Here is a 23,666-nt window from a genome sequence, read left to right as displayed (position 1 = left end):
AAACTTTGCATAAAAACCAAGCAAATCGTCAAGCAGAGTTGTGGGTTTTATTACAAATGGAACGGTGCGACAAAGGCAAATGTAGTGCTGCCGAGCGCCTTAATGGTTCGAGCCCACATGAAGCCCAAGAGGACTTTAAGATGGCTCGGTCCGACAGAATCCACTGTGCTGAAGTGAATACCACTTTAGGTGACATTATGCGCCATGACCTCCCATTATACAGTAGCACACCCGTGATTGGCTAAGGGAGTAATCGGCCAAACCCAGAGTGTGACATTGCTTTCATTCAAAAATCACACACACCAATAACTAGTCACTTGAAACAAACTTTCCATCTCATTTATTCTTTTCTGGGAAAAAAAAAAAAAAAAAAAGTTCCTTCATGATTCCATCATGTGGGACATACTGCTCATACACAGTAAAATGCCCCAGTGCTGTTGAGCTGTACATCGGACAGTTGGCATTCCATGAGTGCCAATCAAAAGACTCAAATAGAACAAACTGGTGTTTTAATGTCACTTAAATTCTATGCTGTTTCACCGGAACCAGGTAGGGAGGAGGGGGAAAAAAGAAATGCCGTTCAAACAGTTGACTAAACAATGAAATGAAATAAGCAAGTGTGCTTTTCAGTACATTATACTGATGTGAAATTCAAACTTGTGAAAAATATATAGATTTGTTGAAATCTGGAAAAACACACAAGCATGCACCTTGTGGTATTAAGTAAATAGGTTCCTAAATCAATCGTAACTAAACATAAGTGGGTTTTATACATATCAGTGCTCCTTTTTATGCATATACTCATATTGTTTTGAACAACAACAAAAAAAAACAAGCATGCAATAAACATTTCCATTGTCTGATTGTTAGTGCTTCTTTGTATTGGAAAAATACTGAGAAATACAAAAATCACTCATATTTCCAGTAGTTTAAAAGAATTTGAAATCTGTTTGCGGTCAAAGAAGTACAACAACAGAAGAAACTTGCATGGCAAAAGTCATTTCTGAAACATTGTGCACACCGAGTACATCATAAGCCTTTTGAATTCGTGGAAGGAGCAGTGTAAGGCTTCTGGGTACTCATATTTAAACCATTATTTTTAATTATTCCTCACCAATCCAACATATAAGTTAAAATCCAACCAAAAAAACTTTTTAAAAATCAGTGGCTACAGCTATTTTAAAAAGCAAATATTTATCCATAAATACTCCTTACAAAAAGAGAGGGAAAAAACAGCAAAACATGATGCAACAGCCATTGTTTTGAACATTAATATATAAAAATATATAAACTTTTTTTTGTTTATCTACTGAATCTAAAGGCCTCTATACAGAAGGCTGGTAACTGAAAATTGAGAACAACGAATCAAAAACACATGCATGCGAGATCTTAACAGCTTTGTACACACGGCATCCATGTTGGCACCTGCAGTTTCTGCAGTTCGTCTGAGCTTGAAGGGCCGTCGCGTATGCAGGTTTTTAGGAGAACCTGTCAGCCAATCAGAACAAAAACATAAATAAATCTTCTGAGGCAATTATTTCACTTGATTTAAAGTGCCATGCACACCAGCCCTTTGTGAAGGAGACCACCTACTCCTGCTCCTGGAGATTTACTGTACTGGTGCAAAAAATGTGCATTCTCCAACTGAACGTTTACAAATGAAAAGAAACATTATATCAGTTTTGGTAGATGGACTGTTATATATGATTGTGCTCTTTTATGTGTAGTGTGTGTGTGTGTGTGTGTGTGGGTTAGCGGATGCTAATACACCCCAAAGGTGTAATGAACTACAGCACTAATGTATTTGCAGCACTTGAAACCTGTCCATGTGTGTGGTTGTGGAGTCAGTTTTCCTGGTTGCATGTTTGGGTGTACACAGCCTCTATGTGTATATGAACGTGTATGTAACAGTGTGCATTTGTCATCTCTCTGTGTTGTTGAGAGCGACTATGAAGGCTTACTGCAGTGAGTCACTGGTATCCAGGCCCAGCCTGGCCATACTGGAGTTGGACAGGTCTCCGTCATCGTCATCTTCAGTGTCACCAGATTCGTCCTCGCTGTGCCTTCCCAGCATCACCTGCTGTACAGCCAGCGTGGCGCCGTCAGACGTCAGCGTCTGGAGACCATCCTCACTCATGCCCACAGTCACCAAGGTGCCTAGGAAGTCACACACAAATATTAGGCAGGTGTGCATGTACTATTGACATTTTATAATGTATAGAATTATTACATAATGCTGCATAACATGCATTAATGTCGTACCATCTGCCATTGTGACCTGTTGCTGTGAAACACCTGAAGCAATAGAGTCAGGCCAGAACCTCTGGAGAGGGCGGTTTTGGGGAGTCTTCTTCTTGGCTTTGGGCGTTTCTGATGAGCTGGCATCTAACATGGGCTGAAGGATTCGCCGTCGTGCATTAATAAACCTGTTTTGGGGAAAGGTTGGTTTAATTTGAATAAAAAATAAAATTACAGAATCTAATGATGAGTGTCTGTAAGTACGTCAAATTGGAAAAAAGGTTTAACCTACCAATTGTTCACTTGTAAGAGGGTAAGGTTTGTCTGCGTTGCAATCTGTTTCTTCTCGTCTTCTGTCGGGTATGGATGCTGAAAGAGGACACATCATCCAAACTTTCTGAACAAAAACAAGAACTTTTAATATGCAATTTATCTGTTGAGCATCGGTTAATTGCAGTGCTCCAGTGAATTTCTCTCTCATTACTTATTGTGCATAATGTACACAAAAATGCTGTTACAGTTTATATTATAGTTACAAAACTGAATTTTTAGGGCAGTGGTAGCCTAGCAGTTAAAATAAAAATAATAAATAAAGTGAAGTGATTGTCACATGTGATACACAGCAGCACAGCACACAGTGCACACAGTGAAATTTGTCCTCTGCATTTAACCCATCACCCTGAGTGAGCAAAGCACCGTCCCCACACACTGCTCCCCGGGCGCCTGTCATGGCTGTCCACTGCTCACCAAGGGTGGTGGGTTAAATGCAGAGGACAAATTTCACTGTGTGCACCGTGTGCTGTGCTGCTGCGTATCACAATGACAATCACTTCACCTTGAAGCGAAATCAAATGTGTCACTGAAGCAAGCACGTAGCAATGTCAGAGAATGTCTTCACATGACTGTACTTTTAATCCTGATCCTGACTGACCCACCTACCAGAATGTTTTTACTTTCGAACCATCTAGGTGGACTAATAATGAATGTTGTTGTTCTGAAAACCGTGTGGGTGACAGTCACTGTCATGTGAAATTAATTCAGAAGCGCAAAACCCATAAACACACCAGGCCAATCCTACAGGAACGCTGCCCCCTGTGTGTTCTTCTGAGAGACGGATGCCTTCTCTTTAGGCCATAAGTTATCTTTCTTTTAGTCTCTCCCTCGCTCTTTCCTGCTCCCTGTCTGTGTGACGATGAACAATGTTCTACTGTGAGCTGCCAGTCGTCTCTGCCGACGCCTGACAATCCACCCGCCAGGCGCACGACGATGACCTTTGATTAGCCCGAATGATGAGCTGGTCATATGAGCAGACTGATGCGGCTGCTTCCAGCAATCATAAGTGTGAGACTAACCTAACTTACCCGATACCCCCCGAAAGCACCCACACACATGCACTCTTATTTATATACTCTGGTCATGAGCATGTATGTATATGTGTAGATAAAAATATTTGTATAAATCTTAAATGGAAAAGTCATGTGCAGTTACTGACATTCTGTATCAAACCTTACGGCCTTAGTAACATTTGACTGTAATTCCTAATTCCTTGTTACTTATTTTAGGAAAATGCTACAGATTCCTCTCCCGATTTCTTTTTGGAACATCACTTCTGCCCAAAAAAAAAAAAAAAAAATATGACCACATCACTATCCCTGTACTCATCCATATCACACTTGGCCCGAGATTAGAGCACAATTAATGAGGCGCAACCTCTTCTCATTCCTCCTCACTCACCCCAATATGCTGGAAGAGCCAGGAGCGCATGACGTTGGTGGCGTGTTTGGGTAAGATGCCTCTCTTGTTCTTCGATGAGCCTTCCTCTTGACTGAAGAAGCTTAGATCCTGGTTAAGTTGTAGCTGGAGCTACGCAAAAAAAAAAAAAACAACAATGGAGCAGATCTTCACACTCACCAATCTCGTTTCCTAACCTACATGAGGTTACATTTCACCGCGTGAGTGTTTACCTGTGTGTTCTGGATACGTATTGTGCCAGGTGAGAGTGCTTGTGTCACCACCTGTCCTTGCGGTGTGACAACAGTAACAGGCTGGTAAACAGTGCCACCTAAAAGTACACATACACAGTCTTACAACCAAAAAGATGCAACAGCCAGTAACGCATCATCCTACACACAAGGGTACTGCACATACAACTCTAAATGAGCATTGTGTGAGGTGTGTGTGTGTGTATTTCAGAGAGACTGCTTTGATACCTGAAGGTGGCGTATGCCATGGAGACATACCTGCTACCACCTGCGCTGGATTGACTGTCGTCACAGTAACATTACCCTGTTGCAGGGCTGATGCTGGAACCACGATGCCCTGCGGGCTCAGCGCGCTTGTGAACGAGCTGGAGGTCTGCCGAGAACACACGGAATCACACATTAACACAAGTACACAGAGTACTGCAGCAGAGCTCCGCTAAACCCGACACCCCATGGCCTCATAAAGCAAAGCGTCTGGGCTGGGCCTTTTCACGCTGACATCCAACACCTTATCAGCACTGGCTCTCCGCCACATTAAAACCCTGACAGGTGATCTGAAGAACATAACGCACTCTGACACAAGGCAACACTGGGACGGTTGGAGGAAAATTTCCCAGACCTCAGCCATCTCTGGGGTGTGCCGGACACCCAGCCTCACAGCTTAAAGGATCAGTCCCTTGGGGTTCAGAGTTCAGAGAAGCTTTGGCAGCACAAGACCCTCACAAACCGAACAGCTGGGCCCTCACATAAAAGAAATATGCCTGCACGTGTGAAAATATGTGTTTGTGTGTATAGACACGTACCTGAGTCTGTACAGGTGAGTAGGGACTACCCGGCTCTCCGCTCAGAAGGGTTTCGCTGTTCATCTTGGTTTTGAGGCACGCAATGTAACGGCTACAGAAGTCCTTACAAAGGTCATTGACCTTCTCCAACTCCAGCAGGTGGATACGAAGGACTTGGATGGCCTTCACCATCTGAGGGGACACACACACACACACACACACATGAGCTTTACTATTCCTATCGTGGAGATGGTATAACATAAGGGATAACAGTAAATGTGTGTTCTCTTTGGCTAAATCTAACCTTTGTCCTCAACATTCCCTCAGTAACCAAAGGCAAATCTTTTATCTCAATATTTTTCTTTTTTTAAGAGAAAACACTGATGGATTCTCGACAGTAAAAGCAATTTTTATACATTAAATTGCAGTTTCCCTTGATGCCAACACACCAGGTTGTCGAGCTCAGGGTCCTCGCTGAAGAATGCCTTGCCCTCTTTTTCTTGGCAGCGGACAAAGTTTTCGATGTCCACGTCAAAACTGGCAGACGTCACGCAATCAGAACCCTGAGTCGACTGTTCACACTTCTCAAACAGAAGGGCCAGGAGAGGAAACAGAGGGTGCCTGGGTAACGCACAGAGAAACACATACAATTCACTAACAGGGCAGCTACCTGTTACTCTATTTTCCAAGTTGGACAGGCCTGGACAGACATTGAGAAGAAAAGCCAACTGAAGCCTGAACCTTACCTGCAGATGGCCTCCTTGTCCGCCTCCATGGGAGTCTGTGGCTCTGCCGGGGTCGGGCTGCATGCCGCACCGTCACCGGTGTCCACAAACTTCTGTTCCGAGTCGCTGTCCGCCTGCCCCACCACTGGCATCTGCACGAGACACGAGGGAGGACGGAGCGAGGCGGGCGGAGAAGGGGGTGGGGGCAGAAAGGTCTGCGATGAAGTACCAGTTCACGTGTGGTGCGTTAGCGGCGTTGAAAAGAACACGCCGTGCATCGCTGTGGGCAGAAGTGGGAACACTAGTCCCTTTCAGACCTCCACAGATGATCTGAGCCCACCATCAGGGCAGCATGGATGTCACAGCATCATTTGATTTTTTATTTTAGAAAAAGGAAAAACACAAAAGATGCTGCTGCTGATGATTTATTTGAAATTTAATCTACAGAAATTATACAGCTTAGAAGCTATAGCAGCCAAGGTCTGAGTATTGCGATCACATGCATTTTAAAACAGGTTTAAGGTGAATACTGAAGCAAATCACAGAAAATACTTCATTTTAGAGGTAACCCTCCAATCATGAGCAATTAATCTGACCAGAACACCAATTTCAAATCTAATTGCCTCCCACTTTCATTACTGACACTATGTGAAAAAGTTTATTCTTAGTTGAATCAATTAAACTGCTAATACAGTTAGTTACATGATATATAAAGTTAAATTAGATTGTACATAAAGTTAGAGCTACATTAATTTAGTTTATTTGTTGATATCCAACCACTAGTTCCTCATTTCCACCTGCCTACTTTCTTTTAAACTTTGTTAAAGTACATTATCATATATGATAATTATCATTATCATGTATGTAAAATTGGATTATTGGAGAAAACTTCTACACAACACCACTACCACATGATTTGAAAATACTCATAATGCTGAGCTATTTATTTTTTTATTTGCTTAAGTTCTGTGAAAAATGTTGATTAATGAAAAGGAAACCATCAATATATAACCGAGGAGCTCTATCAAAAGCCTCTCTGTATCCTAGGGTTGAGGAGGCAAATCAGGACAGACTGGGGTCGGTCGATGAATATGCCTATGAATGAACAGACCCCTACTTCTCAGTTAAGTGCTTTGTCTTGTTGTTTTATAAAATTCTCTTGAGTGATCACTAGACATGAACATGGAATGAGAAAAAGAATCCTAAATCTTATTCTTGCTGCTTTTCCCCTCCGGCCACTTTAAATCTCCATTGCTAAAAGGGTCTCCATACTCTCCTCCTCACTAGACTGTGAAGGATGTGCCATGTGACCACAACACATGTGATGGAGCAACAATAGCATTGATTGAAGGGAAAAGTGTTAAAAAATACTCAGTGAGCACTGTGAAATCTAACTTTAGTCACAGAATTTTGCATCTGCCTGTCCTCTGTGGTGTCAACATGGGGGCACTCTGTGTACACACACACACACACACACACACACACACACAGCGGCAGTAACAGAAATGTCTGAATTGATCGTTTAGAGTAAAATATATAAATATGGAGAAGAATCCACTTTAAGGGAAAAGTACAGTGGCAATAATTCAGAAAACAGATCCAAAAATCCATTAATTAATTAATAAGCCTAAAAGCATCATATCATAAATCCTGTATCTTGGTAAGGGAGTACTATACAAGAAATGCTGGGTTTAATAGCCAGAGTTTGCATGAATGACTGAAGACAGACATACAAATATTGCCTGTACAACCTTCACTTCTGTAATGTAAAGTAAGTTATATATTTTGCTATATTTTTATTACATCGTTATGGATAATTGATATTAATGTGATGTACTTTAGTCACTGACTCATTACAATCCTTAACCAATTAGTTCTGTTCCTCAGGGTTGTAGCTGCCAGAGTCCATCCCGGGACACCCAGGGCGGGGAGCACACACACACCAACTAACACCAAGTAAATATTTTCAGTTCACGTAGTGTGGATGCCTTGATATGAGAGAACCCCGAGTAAACCCGTGCCAACACGGGGAGAGCATGCAAACTGCGCCCACACAAGGTCCGAGTTGAGATTCGAACTCACAACCGTCGCTACCGGCCACCAGACTGCTTTCAACCGTGTACATTATTAGCCCATCAGTGACATTACGAGCCTGAGTGGGCCTAAATTCACTAACAGGGCTGGCAATCTGATCTTTTGACACGACTCTCAGGGTCAAGTGCAGCTTCTCCAGTTCAGCAAAAAACTCTTCTGCAGCTGGTTCCCAAACCAGTCACCACAAGACAGAAATGTGTCCTGACCTGAGACACAACTGTCCTTTCTGTGTACGTTGTCTCCCCCCCCCACTCTCTCTCTCACACACACACACACACACACACACACACACACACACACACAACTCACCTGCTCAGCTTCTGGGTATTCATCCACTGGCATCGACTGGGAAGCCATCATAGTCACTGGTTACGCCCACAACACTTGTGCATTATAGGGCATCAAAGAACAGCACCACACCTAAAGGTAACACACACACACACACACACACACACACAGACAGAGGCCTGTCATTTCTCTCTTCCTTTCATTGGGAGTGAGAACCCCGTCATCGCCACCCGTGCAGTATTTATAGCAGGCTCTGTTAATAGTGCGGATATTATTGGGAGTCACAAATGTCAGCAGCATTCGGCAAACCGGCCAGAAGTGGCAGTCGAGTGGCCCCTTATTTTTATGATCATTTTGGGGGGGGGGGGGTCTTTCCTCTCCGTCGTGCCTCCCAGTTCCACTCGTTTTGTCTTTTTAACGGGATTTAGTTGTGCGCACAGGGCCGGGAAGAGGGGTTCGCTGCTGTTCGGTGCCAGACACAAGTTAGTTTGGGGCGGCTAGGGTGTGTTTGTGTGTCGCCACTACTTGTCGCCGCGAGCCGCGAGCCCGCCTGTTCAAATCCACGAGCGAAAAATTTCCAATAATCGCCATTCTCCTGGTTTTTTTTTTCTTCCCGCGCTTCCGTTGCGGTGGGATTTCGGGCGGCAGAGGGTGGAAGCGGGAAGTGGGAGGCCGAGGGGGGAAAAAGCGACATCCGCTCGCGGAACGAGGAATCTTTTTGATCAGGCGAACTCTGAGCCGCCATGTTTCTCGGCTCCACGGGAACCGAGTCTCCTTTAATCCCAAAAAAAAAAAACAGCAGCAGCGCGACGGGCGAGGAAACGTCCATTTACACCGCTGCCCGCGCTCCGAACGTCTTCCGCCCTCCTGCATCGCCGCGCTCACGGGGGAAAAAAAAAAGAATTATAAAACGAGACGTCCGTCTTTAATTTTAGTTATTAAATGCGCCCCTGTCCCTTTAATTGTAATAAAAACCTGCCCACCGCGGTCTATCAATCAATCCGGGGCCAGCTGCCTATCCCTCCCCGCCGCCGGCGCCATTCGCGCTCCCACAAAAGCTGGTTAAAAGAGCGGGCCTCGGCGCTCCGCTGCCCCATCCTTCATTTTGGCCGAAAATCGCCTCCCTCTCTCTCTCTCTCTCTCTCCCTTCCTCCCCCTCGTCAAACATCACTTCACTCTTCCGCTCCCCGCAGCACTCCTCCCCCGGCCGAGCGCGGCCGTCTGCTCGCCTCCGGCATTTTTGTGCGCGGCTCAGATTGCTTGATTGATAGGGAACGGAAAAAGAAGATTTTGAGTGACAGCTTACCTTGGTGCCAATCTTCGTCACAATGACAAGCGGCTGCTGCAATCGGGACCCGCAGTTGTCGCGTGTCGTCACCACGTAGAGTCACGCAGGCTGCCGAGCTCATGAATATTCATGTTGGGGGAGGAGTCATGACGTTCTAGCGGGAACGTTCTCGCCCTCCGGAGGCCGCGGCGAGGCGCCCAGGCCGCAGATCGGACTGTTTTGTGCCGCAGATTTTTTGGAAATAATATTTAATCATTTGTCTATTACTGCAGTGTTTCTGAAGCCCGTTTATATGATTCTTCCCTCATCCCAACCAAGTTAGGATTAACGACCAATGGTCGTATTTCCAGGAACAGAATTACTACACAACATAAAACATACATAAATACAGCATTTTGGTTGGGGAAAAAAGCACCTGCGTGAGGCATATATGCAATTCAAGAAATATTTTATTCTGGAGTGCAATAATTGTATTTGCAAGTGTAACTCACGTTTTTGATCTAAATAAAAGAAGTAAAACAAAAAAAGGCTGTTTCTTTTTTTTTTGTCCAAAGCGCCTCCATTATTGCATGGTTCCTTCATGTATGACACTGACAGAATACAGAGAATCAGATGTGCCACATAATGATAACAGCACTCATTCACTGTTTCCTGGAGACAAAAAAACAAACTCCTGCCGTAAATTGAAAAGAATCCTGTCTTCTCCCTGCTTTGGCATTCTAAACTTGCATCAGTTTTCTAGCTTTTTTCAAATTGTCTTTAGTCAGTGGGTTTATTGTCACAATTTGTTTAATGCAAGTCTCCGAAGTTGTAATTCTATATAAAAAAAAACCTCCAGTGCATGTTGCATCAAGCTGTCCGCTGGGTGCTAGGCCATAGTCACATTGTTTTGTGATGTTTGGCCTCGGTCTTGCACCATGTAGTCTATATGAATTATGATTTATCTCAGAATGACCATGAACCCGACCCAGAAGAACTGTGACCCACTGTAACCATATTCTTCTGAATCACATTTTTAATAACTATTTAAAAATAAAAAATACATGTACATTATATACAATTGGAGAATGTGTTTTCCTACAGTTGAACTAAGAGGTGGAAGAGACGAGACCATGATGAGCTGAACCAGTGCAAACTGACATAACTAATTAATAAAAGCACATATCTTGATCAGTGCATACAATTTAAAAATAAAATAGTAAATGTACCTGGTCTAGCATGAGCTGTATGAGCAGGAGCGACCTGATATCACTGATGTGATGATCTTCTGTATGATTTCCATCCATATGAACTGAGTAATATTTGAAATATGTTTTGTGTAAGGGACAATTTGAAATTGAGATGTCACATGAAAATCCAAATAACAGTGAAACCACAGAAGCAGTTGGTGCCAAAAAAAAAGCAGTTGTGACCTAATTTTGAAAAAAAAAAAAAAAGTAAAATATTGTTCAGTGTATACTGTCACAGATGTGTTTAAAGAAATGTTATAAAGAAGCACCATACATGGACAAAAATCACTTTAGAGCACTCTATTAAACGTTTTGCAGGGTCAAAGCACATGAGGTTTCTAGGTGTTTCACAGTAGTAGAGATGTGTAAAAGTAACGTGAAAGTGTTATTTGAGGAAAAGCACTGTAAAACCACGTTAAACACAACAGGTTCCAGGTTGTGTGAGAAATTAAGTTCTACATAGTAAAAGTGAAGGAGTTCAGGGTGTGTTCTGCAGAAGCTGCTACATCATGTGGTGGCCACAGCCAATGTTAAATCTGTAACCAGGCTATATTCCTTCAAACTCTTCTTGAATTTTAAATTCTATATTGTACTATATTACACAGCGTGCATGACGGAGGGCGCACGAGAACTACATTTGTCTAGCACTGATGACTGTCAGGAGGGAACCTTTACTCAACATTTACTCCATTGTCATTTACCAATGACTACTCTGGCACATCAGCTGCCTTGGTCCAACTGAACTTTATTTGTAACATTTAAGACAGTACACTGCTCCTACATTGATAACAATACATTGTCATCAACATTATTATTCAAGTTGTAATATATTATACTTCTTTCAAAGGTTTAAATGACACATACTGTAGTTGTTTCAATGGGGCTTTGTTTATTCATAGAAAATAAGGGACTGCTCAGCATTTTTAAATGTACAGTACGGTGCAAGAGCGCCAGAGAGGGGGGAATGGGTGTAACGGGGGGTAGGGGAACTGGAAGAGCTCCATCCGAAGGTAAATGTCTCCTCATTAGCCAAATCCTTAGCTGCAGGGGCTACAGAGTGACCAAAGAAATGGTGAACAGGAAATGAAACCCAAGCGCTCTCAGACTCAAACACACGGTCACACGAATCCAGAGCAACAAGATGTTTTTTTATGTGTGTGTGTGTGTGTGTGTATAAATGAAACAGCATTTCTCCTCAGTCTTAGCATTCAAAACCATATATACTGCATCTGTACTGCACAGGGAGAAAGCTGATACAAAGAGCTCAACAAAAATGAATAACACAGACAGTAACTATTGCTACACAAATTTTTCACACACCCCAAAATCAAGATTGGGGGGGGGTTGCGTCAACAGACCTGGAAATCTTGGCCAATACAAGGGTAATTTTTAATAAAAAGGGGAGAAATGACAGAAAAAGAGACTCTGAAAAGAGCGATTACAGCATTGTCTGTGACATCATTAAGAAAACTCATCTTACAGCAACACAGGTCCCTTTTGTCAACTCCATGTACATTTTTATGCAACAATTTTCAAACATTGTTTTATAATTAAATAAAATTCTGCTAAATATAAACTACACTCGTTTCGACAGCTAACTGCTCCCCAGAATGAAATTCTCTGTAGACTTAAGAATAACCCGGAAATATACCTTCTTTACAAACATATACAGCTACTGTACAGTGTTAACCACTAACATCCCACAAAAGCACAATGACCTCAAGGATATCTGAGGGAAAAAAGAAATGAAAAAAAAGACATTTACAAAAGTGGGGTCTCAAAACATAAGCATAAATATAATACTCTATATTAAATAGTATACCTTTTGATGCATGTTGACTTTCATTAAAAAAAGGAAAACCTAACAAATGTACAGTACACGATACAGCATGTTTGGATATGACAACATGTGAATATTCAAGCTCTGACCCCAGACTGGAACCTCATGGGACCCTCTGCTCACTGCAACTACACATCTACAGTCGGATCTTGATAGCAGGCTAAATGTCCAGCCATTCACAAGACACAAATATGCATGTCACCATGTCAATGAAACTCTGTTCCAAATGGTAATTTTAGTGTTTGAGGAAACCATATCCATTGGCAATTATAAATATATATAAAAAAGGTGGATATTAGGTTATGGTCATTCAAAACCAAGCTCATCTTTAGCACTGCACTGCTATTTCTTCACATTTTCTATTTAATAGATTTCATTGCCTTATCACAGGCCTGTTTTTAACAAAGTAAGAAATAAATAAGCGCCTGTAAATTAAATTTAAACCAGTAGCTTAAAAAGTTAAAAATAAAAATTGTAGTAGTACCAGTTAAAAGAACATTAACTCACAGCAATTTAAGATCAATCCAGCCATCAGAATACATCAATTGCATAAATTTTCTCTAGCATGGCACTATGCCTTTGGCGATGAAGTATAGGAGTACAGCAGCTCTCTACACTTTAATGTTCTTTCTATATTGCAAATTGATGTGTAAATTTAATACAGCTTTTTATTGTTTTGTAAGACTTCGTCAGTGTCTTCTGTAACTGGAAAGTAATGTCGGCATCCATCACATCCATAACATTCAGAGCAGTCATAAAAATGGAAAATGGTGTCTGAATAAATAAAAATAATGAAAACCGCCGATTGACTGCTGTTTTTCCAGACACACACAAATTCAGACACTCTGTGGAATACACAAGATGATTTTTTGGGATTGTCACATTAGGCTGGTGGGCAGAGGACAGGAGGTGTGTGAGTTGGGTGTGGTCCCTGTTCTGGGTTAGGGGTCGTCGAAGAGCTGCAGGTCCAGTCGCACCACAATCTCACCCGTAGGAACCTCGTGCAGGAGGAGTCGTTTGGTGATTGGCCCTTTAGACCCCTGATCCTTTTTAATGTCCGCCAGTCGGATTTCAGTCCTGCCCAGGAAGTCTACAGACAGCAGGAGGACAGAAGTGAGTGGCAGGAAGGTTTGTGGGAAGCTGAAGAAGACTGACAGAATGTGATTGAGAGAAAGGGTGAGCGATAGGATCACTATTTACAGCGTCACTCCTTCTAACGCTCCACGAAGTTACGTTTGTTGATCAGGATAAGACCATTATACATCTGTGATAACGAATAAAAAACAGAGAGCATTAAAGTGAAAGGAAATGCAGGCTCACCATCAGGGGAAAACTGGTCTCTCTCAAATACAGTCACACAAAGAACATCTTGCTCCAGGTCTTTGATGAAAAACTGACAATTGGAGTTCCACTTCGGGTTGAGGGTGTCCTGCAGGGTTTTCGTGATGTGGCACTGTGAGCCCATCGTCACCTCACAGTAGGGGTTACTCTTACCTGGAGGAAATGGGTTAAAGAACCCAACAGAAGAAATTCAGATCTGTATGACACAAACATGCACTGCCCACTAGCAACAAGAATGTAACTTGCATGTGATAAAGCTTTTTAGAATGATAAAAATGTAACACTGCAGCTTATTTAAGCTCTTACCATGCGAGCGACAGGGTTTTAGCTCAATGCCCTCCACAATGTTGACCATTAACCTTCCAATGCCAGTAGCTCTCTGTGACCTCACTGAGAAGAGAAAAAAAAAAAAAAAAAAAAAAGACACAGAGGAAGATCTGATGATGAGTTTCAGCATAATGAATGATCCAGCCTCACCCACACGTTGACCCCTGGCATTTATATGCGTTGTCGCTGTCTGCGCCGCGTCTGCTTTGGAACCGGGTCTCATTATTCTGACCGCTTTTACGCCTGCCTGACAACCGGGGCCTGACCACCCCCAGCTGTGGTCTGGCCAATCAGATCGCATTGCCATCACAATGTTGCGCTGTGTGCTTTCACACCCTGCATTAACATGCGCCTTTCCCCTTAGGTGCCGAGGTACAGGTCACATTATAATGCGAGGAATACAAGAGTCAGCAGATCAAAACCCGATCTCAGACAAAGATCTCACCGTGTTCTCACCAACCTGATAATGAGGGACAAATCTCTACTAGACTGGTGTAAGGAAAAATGAGTGCTGTAAAAATATTATTTCAGAAATACTAATTCATGACAATGATAATACTCAAATTCTACATGTCAATTTCATAAAAGTGGCAGCCTAAGGGCAATCGGCCATCCTCTTATTTGATAGATTCTTTTTTTCTTTTTTATCTATGAATATATGTTAAATGTCTAGTTTCCAAGGATGCCATGCCTATGGGAACCTTGTTCAGTGTTATGAGAGTGGTGTGTGTGTGTGTGTGTGTGTTGAGTCTGAGGAGGGAGCAGTACCCAGATAGGCCTTCTCTCTTTTTTTCTTCTCTGTCTCGATGAAGAGCTCAGAAGCAGCCTTGATCTTCTGCACCCAAGCAGTCCTGCAGCACACAGAAAGGGCAGTAGTGTGTGTGTGTGTGTGTGTGTGTGTTTATGTGTAAAAGGTGAGCATGTTCAGTGAAGATAAGACCCCCTGTGGCCTGTGATGTAGCTAGTCTGCACATAGCTCTGAAGAGATAATACAAAACTCTGGACAGTTCATCATTTGCAAAGTTTATGTAAGGAAACGAAATTAAAACTATATTCTGTCTCAGTGTAAATAATAAAAAAACAATGGTGACATTTTGTTTTACAGTACCCCCTTCATCGAGTGTGTATACAAAGTATTTTAAGGTAGACTGTTATTAGGTGTACCCTGCAGCTGAGGGTGACTGGGTTGGCACAATGCTGCAGTGTTTAGTGGAGTTCAACATAATTAATGCATGAAGCGTTTGGGATTTTGGCAGGATCTTGTGCAAGTTAAGGCAGTCAAAACAGGGTAGGTAACAAGCTATTGCCTAGAGACACATATTTGGGGGAAAATGCACACACCAGCAGTGTCTTGCTACACTGTCTACAGACTACAGCAAACTGTTCAAAGCATTAAAACTGAAGGAAACATTCAGTTCTGATAGTTCATCAAATAAACACAAGTTGTGCAGAAAAACTGTGGTAAAATGAAATATTCTGCTGCCAAATAATTCAAATGAATCTATTAATTTCATATTAATCTACTGTACTAAACACATGACACAAGCGTAAATGTAATGGGTACAACGCCATACTGCTGTTAAAGTAGAATGTCTATCATTGAGCCATGCAGCAATGGAGGGGCAAGTGTGTGATAAGTAATACGTTTGTTACCTTTCATTGATACTCTCTGCTCTTATGGTGTACACACGGTCAATGTGCGAGATGTGGAAGATAGGTTCATCGCCAGACGGGTCAGTGGGCAGCTTCACAAGCACCTCGTTCAGGAAAATGGGCTGGGGGTAAAAAGGAAGGGTCAAACATTATAAGCCACTTTGAAATTACTGGTACAGGCACATCAACAATTTTTGGAACAAAAGAAACACAACACAGTCAAGATGTTCACACACTCACAGTCTTATACATCCTGTACTGCAGGTGGGACTTGGCACTGAAGACCTTGTCTGAGCCGGATGAGCCCAGGGGCTTAATAATTTGTGTGAGCAGCAGGAAGTCATTGAAGAGAAAGCCATAAAGCTCCTTGTTACTCTTGGCTTTGTAGAGTTTGCCACTGTGCAAGAATTTTCGTGGGCCCAGGCAGTTGGTTACGGAGTTGAACACAAGTTGCTAGGGAAAAAAAAAACAAAAAAACAAAATGATTTTAGATCTTTCAAGCTGTTGTCATGAAAAAAAAAAGATCCAACAACTACTTAAAGGTCCCCTAACATTTTTTTTTTTTTTGCTTTTATATAGGTCTTAGTGATCCACTAATACTGTATCGGAAGTCTCTTTCCCAAATTCAGCCGTGATGCACAGCCACTTTTAGCCAGTCCCACAATGAGATTTCCCCACGACGCAGTTTCGGTGACTGTAGCTTTAAATGTTAACAGGAGAGCGGCCTATACAAACGAGTGGGCATTCGCTCATGTCTGCGTTTTTCCCAGAAAAAAGTCTGAGTCTCTTGTGTGATGGAACTAAAAAATAGATTTGTGCTCATTTGGAAGCCAGGGTGGTCGGTGGAGTTAATTTTTTAGGGGAGAGGAGAGGGAAGTCTAAAAATGCTGAATAGGGGTTGAATCAGAAAATGAAGATGTTCTGGAGATTTTTCAATTTCATTTGTCCGTCTGTACCTCAGACAGGCCTTCACACTGGACGTGAGTCTGGATCCATTCCAATCGATCGGAGTTCTCTTTCTCCCTGACGCCCTCGTTCACTTGTGAGCACAGCTCCTCAGCCTTCTCCAGTGCCTGACGCAGGTGACTGTGGTCGGGGTGGCTTTCTGGAGTGTTCTCTAGTATCTGGAGGGAGGACACTTTGATGTAAATATACACACACTGCACATTTTTAGACTATATTTGTACTCAGTTGTGTGCATTGCATATTCAAACATTGCATGTTTGGCTGAGGGTGGGTTAGGGTTTAAACCCACATTTTTGATGATAAGTGGGTAGCGTGTCACTCTCTGCATGGGCTTTAGCAGGAAGCTGGAGAGGGGCATGCCTTTACACCGCGGATCCATGGCTAGCCTCTGCAAAAAGCAAATATACAATGCTGGTCCATACCGCAATATTCACATCTACTACTACAAAAAAAAAAGCCAATGATCCCTCCCAATTATGGCACCACATTCACTAGCAGATGTAACTTCCATTAGTCATTCTTAATTTTTGGACCACTATTTGCAATTAACCACGCCATGTTACCTTGACAAACTCCTTGAACTCCGGTGCCTCGTCAGTCTTCTGCTGGATGAGGGTGGCGCCATTGAGCTGACAGCTGCAGAACCGGATGTAGGGCTGCATGTGTGGAAGCTGGGCGGTCAGGATATCGCCAATCATTTTCACAGGCATCCGTTCACCCGACATCTTCTTCCTTACCCGTAGAGCTCTGGGAAGACATTGAGGTCAGTATGAAGTGGAAGGGTTTAAGTAAATTTACTGGTGAACCAGAATGAGGTAAAATGGCTTAAAACAATATTTATATAGACGCATGTAACACTTGTGCACATTTTCTCCAGGAATTAGATCCAATTTGGCATGTGGAGTTCAACCGGGAGAATCTACAGCAGGTATGAGTTTATTAGGGGGAAAAGTTGCCCTGAAGAACAGTCTGTTCTATGCCATGTATGCATAGTTATCTTTCATTTAGATAATTCCATTAGTTTACGGCAGAAGGTTCTGTATTTTGCAGACTTTGCCTGCAGAGGTCATACTTCAGCAGTTTGATGTTGCACATAATCAGCTCCTTCCAGTTGACGAAGATCATGGCCACCTCCTTCTCCGAAAGCAGCTCAGACTCCAGCAGGGGCTTCTGGAAAGTCTGTGAAAGAGGGTGGGTGGGGTTGAGTCAGCATTATTTTCTTGCCATTTGTCGAGAACTTTTGCCCTTGCTGAATGTGTCTGTACAAAAGGGGGTTTACATATATTTTTCAGAAGAGGGATTTTACAGGATAAAACTTTCTGTCTGGACAACCCTAGATTAATAAAGACTTGTGTATACAAAACTGCTCACCTCAGTGACAAGCTGAAGATCAGTGACATAATTCTCCTCAGTGACTATGAGTTCATGGATGTAACCCTGCCTCTTCCTCTCCATGGGTGTTAGCATGTCCAAAAGGTGCAGGTCGGCACACCCTGAAGACAAAAACCAGGCCCTGGTCAACATTTCACACAGACACTGCTGCCTGACTTGTCCCCAATCATAGAAAATATTTATGTTGTCAATTGTCACAGTCATCCAAAAATGTTGCAAATGCAAAATAAACACAATCTTTACAAATGATTGGACTTTAAAGTTTCTAGTTTAGCAAGCAATGAATTTTGGGTGGAGTAATGTTTAACTAAGATGAAAAATACTGTAGGGGGAACGGCGCATACCACCATGAAATTTGAGATATGCTATGCTCACCTCAGTTGCAAAATCATAAACGCATAACAATGAATATGTTGACACCAAATGACAAAATGAGACCATAAAAATTACGTGCAATCTAGACAATCTTCCCAAATTTTGCATCTTGAAACATTCACCATAAATCTACAGCTTCCTGGTCAGTGTCAGTATAATTATGTAGAAAAATGCAGGCTGCTTTGGCATGACAATCATTATTCTTACCAAATACATTATGATGATTTTTAAAGAGGTTTCAAGATACATTTACTCACTTCTTATACTGGAAACACACATCACACACACAAACAAAATAAAAACATCCATAAAACACAATTGACAGTGATTTCTGGCCTTTTTTGAGAATAAAAAAAAAAACACAAAAGTCCGCTCTTCCCATAGAATGTTTTAATTGTTATACATGTCATTTTCTATAAATACAGCATGACACTTTTATTAAAGCTAAGAATTGCCTGTATTTCCACTTTTTTTAAAACATTCATTTAGGATAAAATGCTTCAATAACTGAGTGCAATTGTTATGTTTTGGATCTTTTACACAAAAAATGGCCCTGTTCTCTATGTTCCATATAGGGTTGATGGCAGATTCTGAACACATTTGTTTTTTTTTTTTTTAGATTTTTCTTTCATGTTTTGCCTCTCCAAGCCTTTTATGGCACAAAACATGCCCTTGAAGTTGGTAGGGTACGCCAAAAAAACAGAAAAAAAAGCTCCAAATACTGTCACACTGTGGAACCGAGAACCACAAAGCTAAATAAGGAAAAAAACAACATAATACAAGAATTACAATCTCAGTGGAACATTAAAACAAAATACTGTTATGGGACATACCAGATAAAAACAAGCTAAAATCTTATCAAGATATAGTACCGGTACACTGTGTTTTAGTTGTTTTATATGCAATGTCATGCTTTTCTGGTGGAAAAGAAATCACTTTGAAAGCCAGCTTCGGAACTTGGCAATATAGAGTACAAGAAATTCCACAGCTTTAGTTTGTTTGTTTGGTGTTTGTAAACAGCTTTATTTTTATTAGAAGAGTATTACTTCTGAGTTTAGTACATTCCTTAAGTTCATAACGATATCTTGTGTTCATTCATTCATTGAATTAAAAAAAAAAAAAAAAAAACCTCATAAGGCTCACAGGTTTGTCTTAATTTGGACTCTTTGATTCTTTAGGCTACTTCGGGGAAAAATCTACTATAGTAGATATTAAAAACACTATGCATAATAATATCTGTTAATTATAAAAATAGAATAAGTCACCCTAGAGCAACTTGGGATATGCTGTTCTCACATATACGCAGCAATGCAAAAACGTGTGGGGGCTATGTAAACAGGCAGAATTAACATAAAAATCCCAGCTACAGTAAACTATGACAACGTGTACGGGGCTAGATTCTTGCCTTAAATCTTTAACGGACTGATTCCTCCAGCTACACAAGAGGGCACTAGGAAAGAAGCTGCTTATTGGCTGGATTTACCAGCCCTCTTGCACATCTGGAATTGTATTACAGGAGATTTAAGATCCGCCAAATCCTGCCATTTCTGTTCTGCTCCTCACAGGAGAGTGCCCCCAACAAAGTGTATGTGTGCATTCTATACTGTGTTTCATTGTACCATTCTCTCCTTGTAGTGGCAGCTGTGCAGTTATTTTGGTTTAGCAACACCAACACCATTAACACAAACACTAAAAAGCAAAAAAAAAAAAAAAAATAGCACAATAAAAAAATGTCTGTTCAATGTTTGGTATGACCATGGGAAAAAAAAAAACAGGAAATACAACACAGACAGAGGCATGTCACTGGATGAATGAAGAGGTACCGTCCCACCCACTGTGCTTGACTGGCAGCATCCATTTGTTCTAGAAAAGGTGGAATTAAGCCCCATTCGCAGCCCCACCCAGATAAAGATCTAAATCGATGTGTTAGCCCGTATGTCCTTTATGACACTACTGAAGCTGTGCAGGCTTTGAGATGTCATGGGGCATGAATAGTGGGTCATTCTGTGGAGCTGTGGAGGGTCAACGGGGAAGAAGGGGCAGGGCAGAGGTGTTGTTAGTACAGAAGGGGGGGGGGGGGGGGGGGGGGGGGGGGCTTAATCAAATATCAAAGCCATTTGACTAACTGGATACCGATGTAAAAATAGGTCACAGAAAGCCACAAAAGGACCCACTATCCAGTCTGTCATCTGTCCATGTCCTATCGTGGATAAATGGAGAATTTCAATTGCTCATCACAAAAAATAAGAAATAATTATTGTGGATAATGCTGAAAATTTGGCGTGCATCTATGGTTAAAACTGAGGTAAAAGACTGCTGTCTGTAATGCTTGTCTTCTAGCCACAAGGCCAGGTGGCAGTCACATGACCAGGGGGCTGCATCTCCCATCATCCCGCAGGGCAGTGATTAGGGGATAGTGGGTCTCTTTGAGGACTTTCAAGGCTGAGTGGGATATGGGCAACATATGATTCCTAGAGAGAGGAGAACACAGCACATAAGCAAAAAAAAAACTAACAAAAAGGCTCTAAAAGTTGGGGGAAAAAAACACAATGTGCAAATATGAGCTACAGGAACTAAATGAACACGCAGGCATGATCACAAGACAACACGACATGCAGGAAAGAGATGACAAGTCTGACATGCTACACAAGAGGCTGGGGGTTAGGTGATACCGTAGACTGGTGGAGTGTTATTTTGGTGAAGGAGGGACACTAATGTCTAGTAACAATGTCTAGTTTGGTAAAGGTCCTGAAAGAGGCCCCAGAGATATTGGCCATGATGCATATCAATTAGTAAATGTTTACTGGCTCGCAACCAAGGGCTCCGTTACACCGGAGTTTTTAACCTTTTTAGTAAGGAAGAGAATGGGTTTAGTGTTGTAGCGTATGCATGTGTTTAAAAGAAAACGCAGAGCGAGCGGGCCTGTGTACTCACACTGTTGACTGGGGTCCGTGTCTGTGGTCATTTTGACGTAGTTGGAAGGGAAGAGGCCAACAGAACCGTTCAGCTCCCCTTTCCACCAATCAGGATCCTCTCTGCTCAGGACATTGATGATCTGACCCTTGCCAAAAGGCAACTCGTCGTCATTCTGAGCTGTGTAGTCATACATGCCAATCACCTGGCACACTGGAAGATGCAGTAGCACATGTGCATGTTAAGGTCAGTTAACTGCACAGTGGTCAATCCACAAGAACACAATAATAAGAATAAAGTACAGTTTTTCCCCATGAAAACCCACACCTGCATTAGGAGTTGGAAGTTTGGGTGGCGTGGGTTCAGTGGGCGTTGTCTTACTGGTGTTTGGACTTAGCAGCTTGACATAATTGGCAGGGAACCAGCCAATCTGGCGCTTCTTTCCTCTTGCCTGGAACAAATAAACCGGCAGTTAACAGACATACACTTGTAAGCTTGGTTAATTTTTTTATGTTCTAAGATGGTATGCAAGTTTGTGGTACGAGTTACAGACTGGCATATAACTGGCTCACAGGTCAGTTCTATTATTACCACAACAGATGATTTGTTATTTTACTTTTTAACTAAAGCTCTTTTATTTGCAAATCAAAATGAAAAAGCTGATAAGTGATGAGATTGTACATTATCACACCTGCAGTTCTCCCTCCCACCAGCCTCCGGGGTTCTTTTTGCGGATGAGAATTAGTTGTCCAGGAGCCAGTGTTAGCTGTTCCGCCCCCATTGCCGTGTAGGGAGCAATCACCTGGGCAATTTCTGCAGAAGAGGAACAAAAAGTAACAGTAACTAACAGAAAAAAGTGCAGCAATACAAATCTGATTATATATCTTGAGTTACAAACTATAGCTCAGGTTTAGCCACATTCAGTTTATATTCTCGTTGGAAATTTATTTTACACACAAGACAGATTCTGGTTGAATAATTTTAGGTAATGGAACAACGAAAGTACCACTGCAGTGTCAATAAATAAGATATTCAGTGGCACTTCAGTCGATACTGGCTCCTAATGGATGAAGATAAACAGTCACAGATTGGTTAAATCCTTTCTAAAAAGTAAGTGTGTGTAAAAGTGTGACTCACCTGGTTTTTTCCCTAGACTCCCAGTCTTCCCAGCAGGCCCGAGACCCTGCAAGGACGGGATATCAGGATATTCATCTTCAAAAGTCACATTCCAAATTTCTCACACAAACTATATAGCATTCTGTGGTAAAATGAAAACTGACCTCCGAGTCCCTGGGTTTGACGTAGTTGGAGGGAAACACTCCAGATTTCCCAGCTACTGTCCCTGTCCACCAATCACCCTCCTTCTTTGTTACGGTTATGACATCACCCTGCTGGAACGTTAGGTCTCCTTGCTCATTGCTTTCATATGTATACATTGCTATGTATTCTGGAGACAAACAAGAAATAGTTCATTATAAAAAAGTAAAAAAATCATATACCCAGACATGAAGACTTCCTGTTTATTGCTGTAGTTATCTTAATGACAATAAGGACAACTTATGCCTCTCAGCCGCTCACCTTCTCCCTGCTCCATGGCTTTGCTGGGGGATGGACTTGGTCTCTTCACACTGGGTGGGCTGTCTGATGAGCCAGACTCGATACTGCCGCACAGAGACAAAACAGTCACCAATACATGATCATTGTGAAATATTCCAAATGAGTGTTTGCCAAGATGTTCTCACCTCATGGACTTGCGTACTGGACCAGAGATGAGTTTTACGTATGACTTGGGGAACCAGCCCCTCTGACCCTGCACCTCTCCAAACCACCACATGTCCTGCTGCTCCAGCACTGTGATCACATCACTCTTGTTAAAGTTCAGGTGGTTGTCTTTCTTTGCTCTCCATGGATATAGTGCCTGGGCCTGCAGACCCTCCACCTTCTCTCCCTGCCAAAAAAAAACAATTAACGTGTTGTAATAGTAAGACAGAATTTCAAGAAACAAGGTGATGGGGAAGAGGGAGAAGGTTTTCTGATGTACCTGTCCAAGCACAGGTGATGGAGAGGAGCCACTGAGGGTGGCAGGGGTGAAAGCCGAACGCTGGCGCAACTGGCCACCACTGGGCACTGACAGGGATGGTTGAGTGGGCTGAGTGGGCCAAGAATCCCACCCATCATTGTCAGCCTTCTCTACAGAGTTAGATGGCCATCTGAGGACATGCACAGAAGAATG

The 23,666-nt window shown here is 42.3% G+C and overlaps 2 protein-coding genes across 9 annotated transcripts in view; both read right to left on the bottom strand.

The window, feature by feature from the left end:
• Window positions 1-28: 28 nt before the first annotated feature.
• On the bottom strand, window positions 29-9,510 carry pknox1.2 (pbx/knotted 1 homeobox 1.2). Of its 3 annotated transcripts, none has more exons than XM_028980290.1 (12): window positions 9,416-9,510; window positions 8,131-8,241; window positions 5,749-5,879; window positions 5,452-5,623; window positions 5,024-5,194; window positions 4,449-4,593; window positions 4,203-4,300; window positions 3,973-4,101; window positions 2,531-2,607; window positions 2,263-2,426; window positions 1,962-2,157; window positions 29-1,488 (listed from the first exon to the last, which is right to left on the bottom strand). In XM_028980290.1, exons 2-12 carry the CDS (start codon window positions 8,179-8,181, stop codon window positions 1,479-1,481), a joined length of 1,344 nt encoding a protein of 447 aa, XP_028836123.1. In that variant the 5' UTR covers window positions 8,182-8,241; window positions 9,416-9,510; the 3' UTR covers window positions 29-1,478. The 3 variants fall into 3 exon arrangements, with proteins under 3 accessions (XP_028836123.1, XP_028836124.1, XP_028836125.1); XM_028980291.1 differs by lacking the exon at window positions 9,416-9,510 and adding an exon at window positions 9,093-9,383; XM_028980292.1 differs by lacking the exon at window positions 9,416-9,510 and having other exon boundaries at window positions 4,479-4,593; window positions 8,131-8,913.
• Window positions 9,511-11,354: 1,844 nt separating this feature from the next.
• Window positions 11,355-23,666, bottom strand: part of itsn1 (intersectin 1 (SH3 domain protein)) — a 36,353-nt gene continuing 24,041 nt past the window's right edge. For 5 of the 6 annotated variants that reach the window (XM_028981482.1, XM_028981481.1, XM_028981483.1 and 2 more), the window contains 19 exons: window positions 23,475-23,643; window positions 23,176-23,381; window positions 23,012-23,094; window positions 22,714-22,880; window positions 22,571-22,616; window positions 22,125-22,246; window positions 21,761-21,884; window positions 21,455-21,646; window positions 18,125-18,246; window positions 17,826-17,932; window positions 17,317-17,500; window positions 17,043-17,141; window positions 16,744-16,911; window positions 16,028-16,240; window positions 15,788-15,909; window positions 14,903-14,985; window positions 14,114-14,197; window positions 13,787-13,960; window positions 13,408-13,556 (listed from right to left, as the gene is read on the bottom strand). In XM_028981482.1, the coding sequence (XP_028837315.1) occupies window positions 13,408-13,556; window positions 13,787-13,960; window positions 14,114-14,197; window positions 14,903-14,985; window positions 15,788-15,909; window positions 16,028-16,240; window positions 16,744-16,911; window positions 17,043-17,141; window positions 17,317-17,500; window positions 17,826-17,932; window positions 18,125-18,246; window positions 21,455-21,646; window positions 21,761-21,884; window positions 22,125-22,246; window positions 22,571-22,616; window positions 22,714-22,880; window positions 23,012-23,094; window positions 23,176-23,381; window positions 23,475-23,643 (2,614 nt within the window). Of the gene's footprint in view, window positions 13,557-13,786; window positions 13,961-14,113; window positions 14,198-14,902; window positions 14,986-15,787; window positions 15,910-16,027; window positions 16,241-16,743; window positions 16,912-17,042; window positions 17,142-17,316; window positions 17,501-17,825; window positions 17,933-18,124; window positions 18,247-21,454; window positions 21,647-21,760; window positions 21,885-22,124; window positions 22,247-22,570; window positions 22,617-22,713; window positions 22,881-23,011; window positions 23,095-23,175; window positions 23,382-23,474; window positions 23,644-23,666 lie in introns of all 6 variants that reach the window. The other variant, XM_028981480.1, reaches the window with a different exon arrangement.

The sequence above is a fragment of the Denticeps clupeoides genome, chromosome 5 (assembly GCF_900700375.1).
Source record: "Denticeps clupeoides chromosome 5, fDenClu1.1, whole genome shotgun sequence".
NCBI lineage: Eukaryota > Metazoa > Chordata > Actinopteri > Clupeiformes > Denticipitidae > Denticeps > Denticeps clupeoides.
The sequence above is the reverse complement of the archived record's forward strand: the minus strand, read 5'-3'. Positions and strand labels throughout refer to the sequence as shown.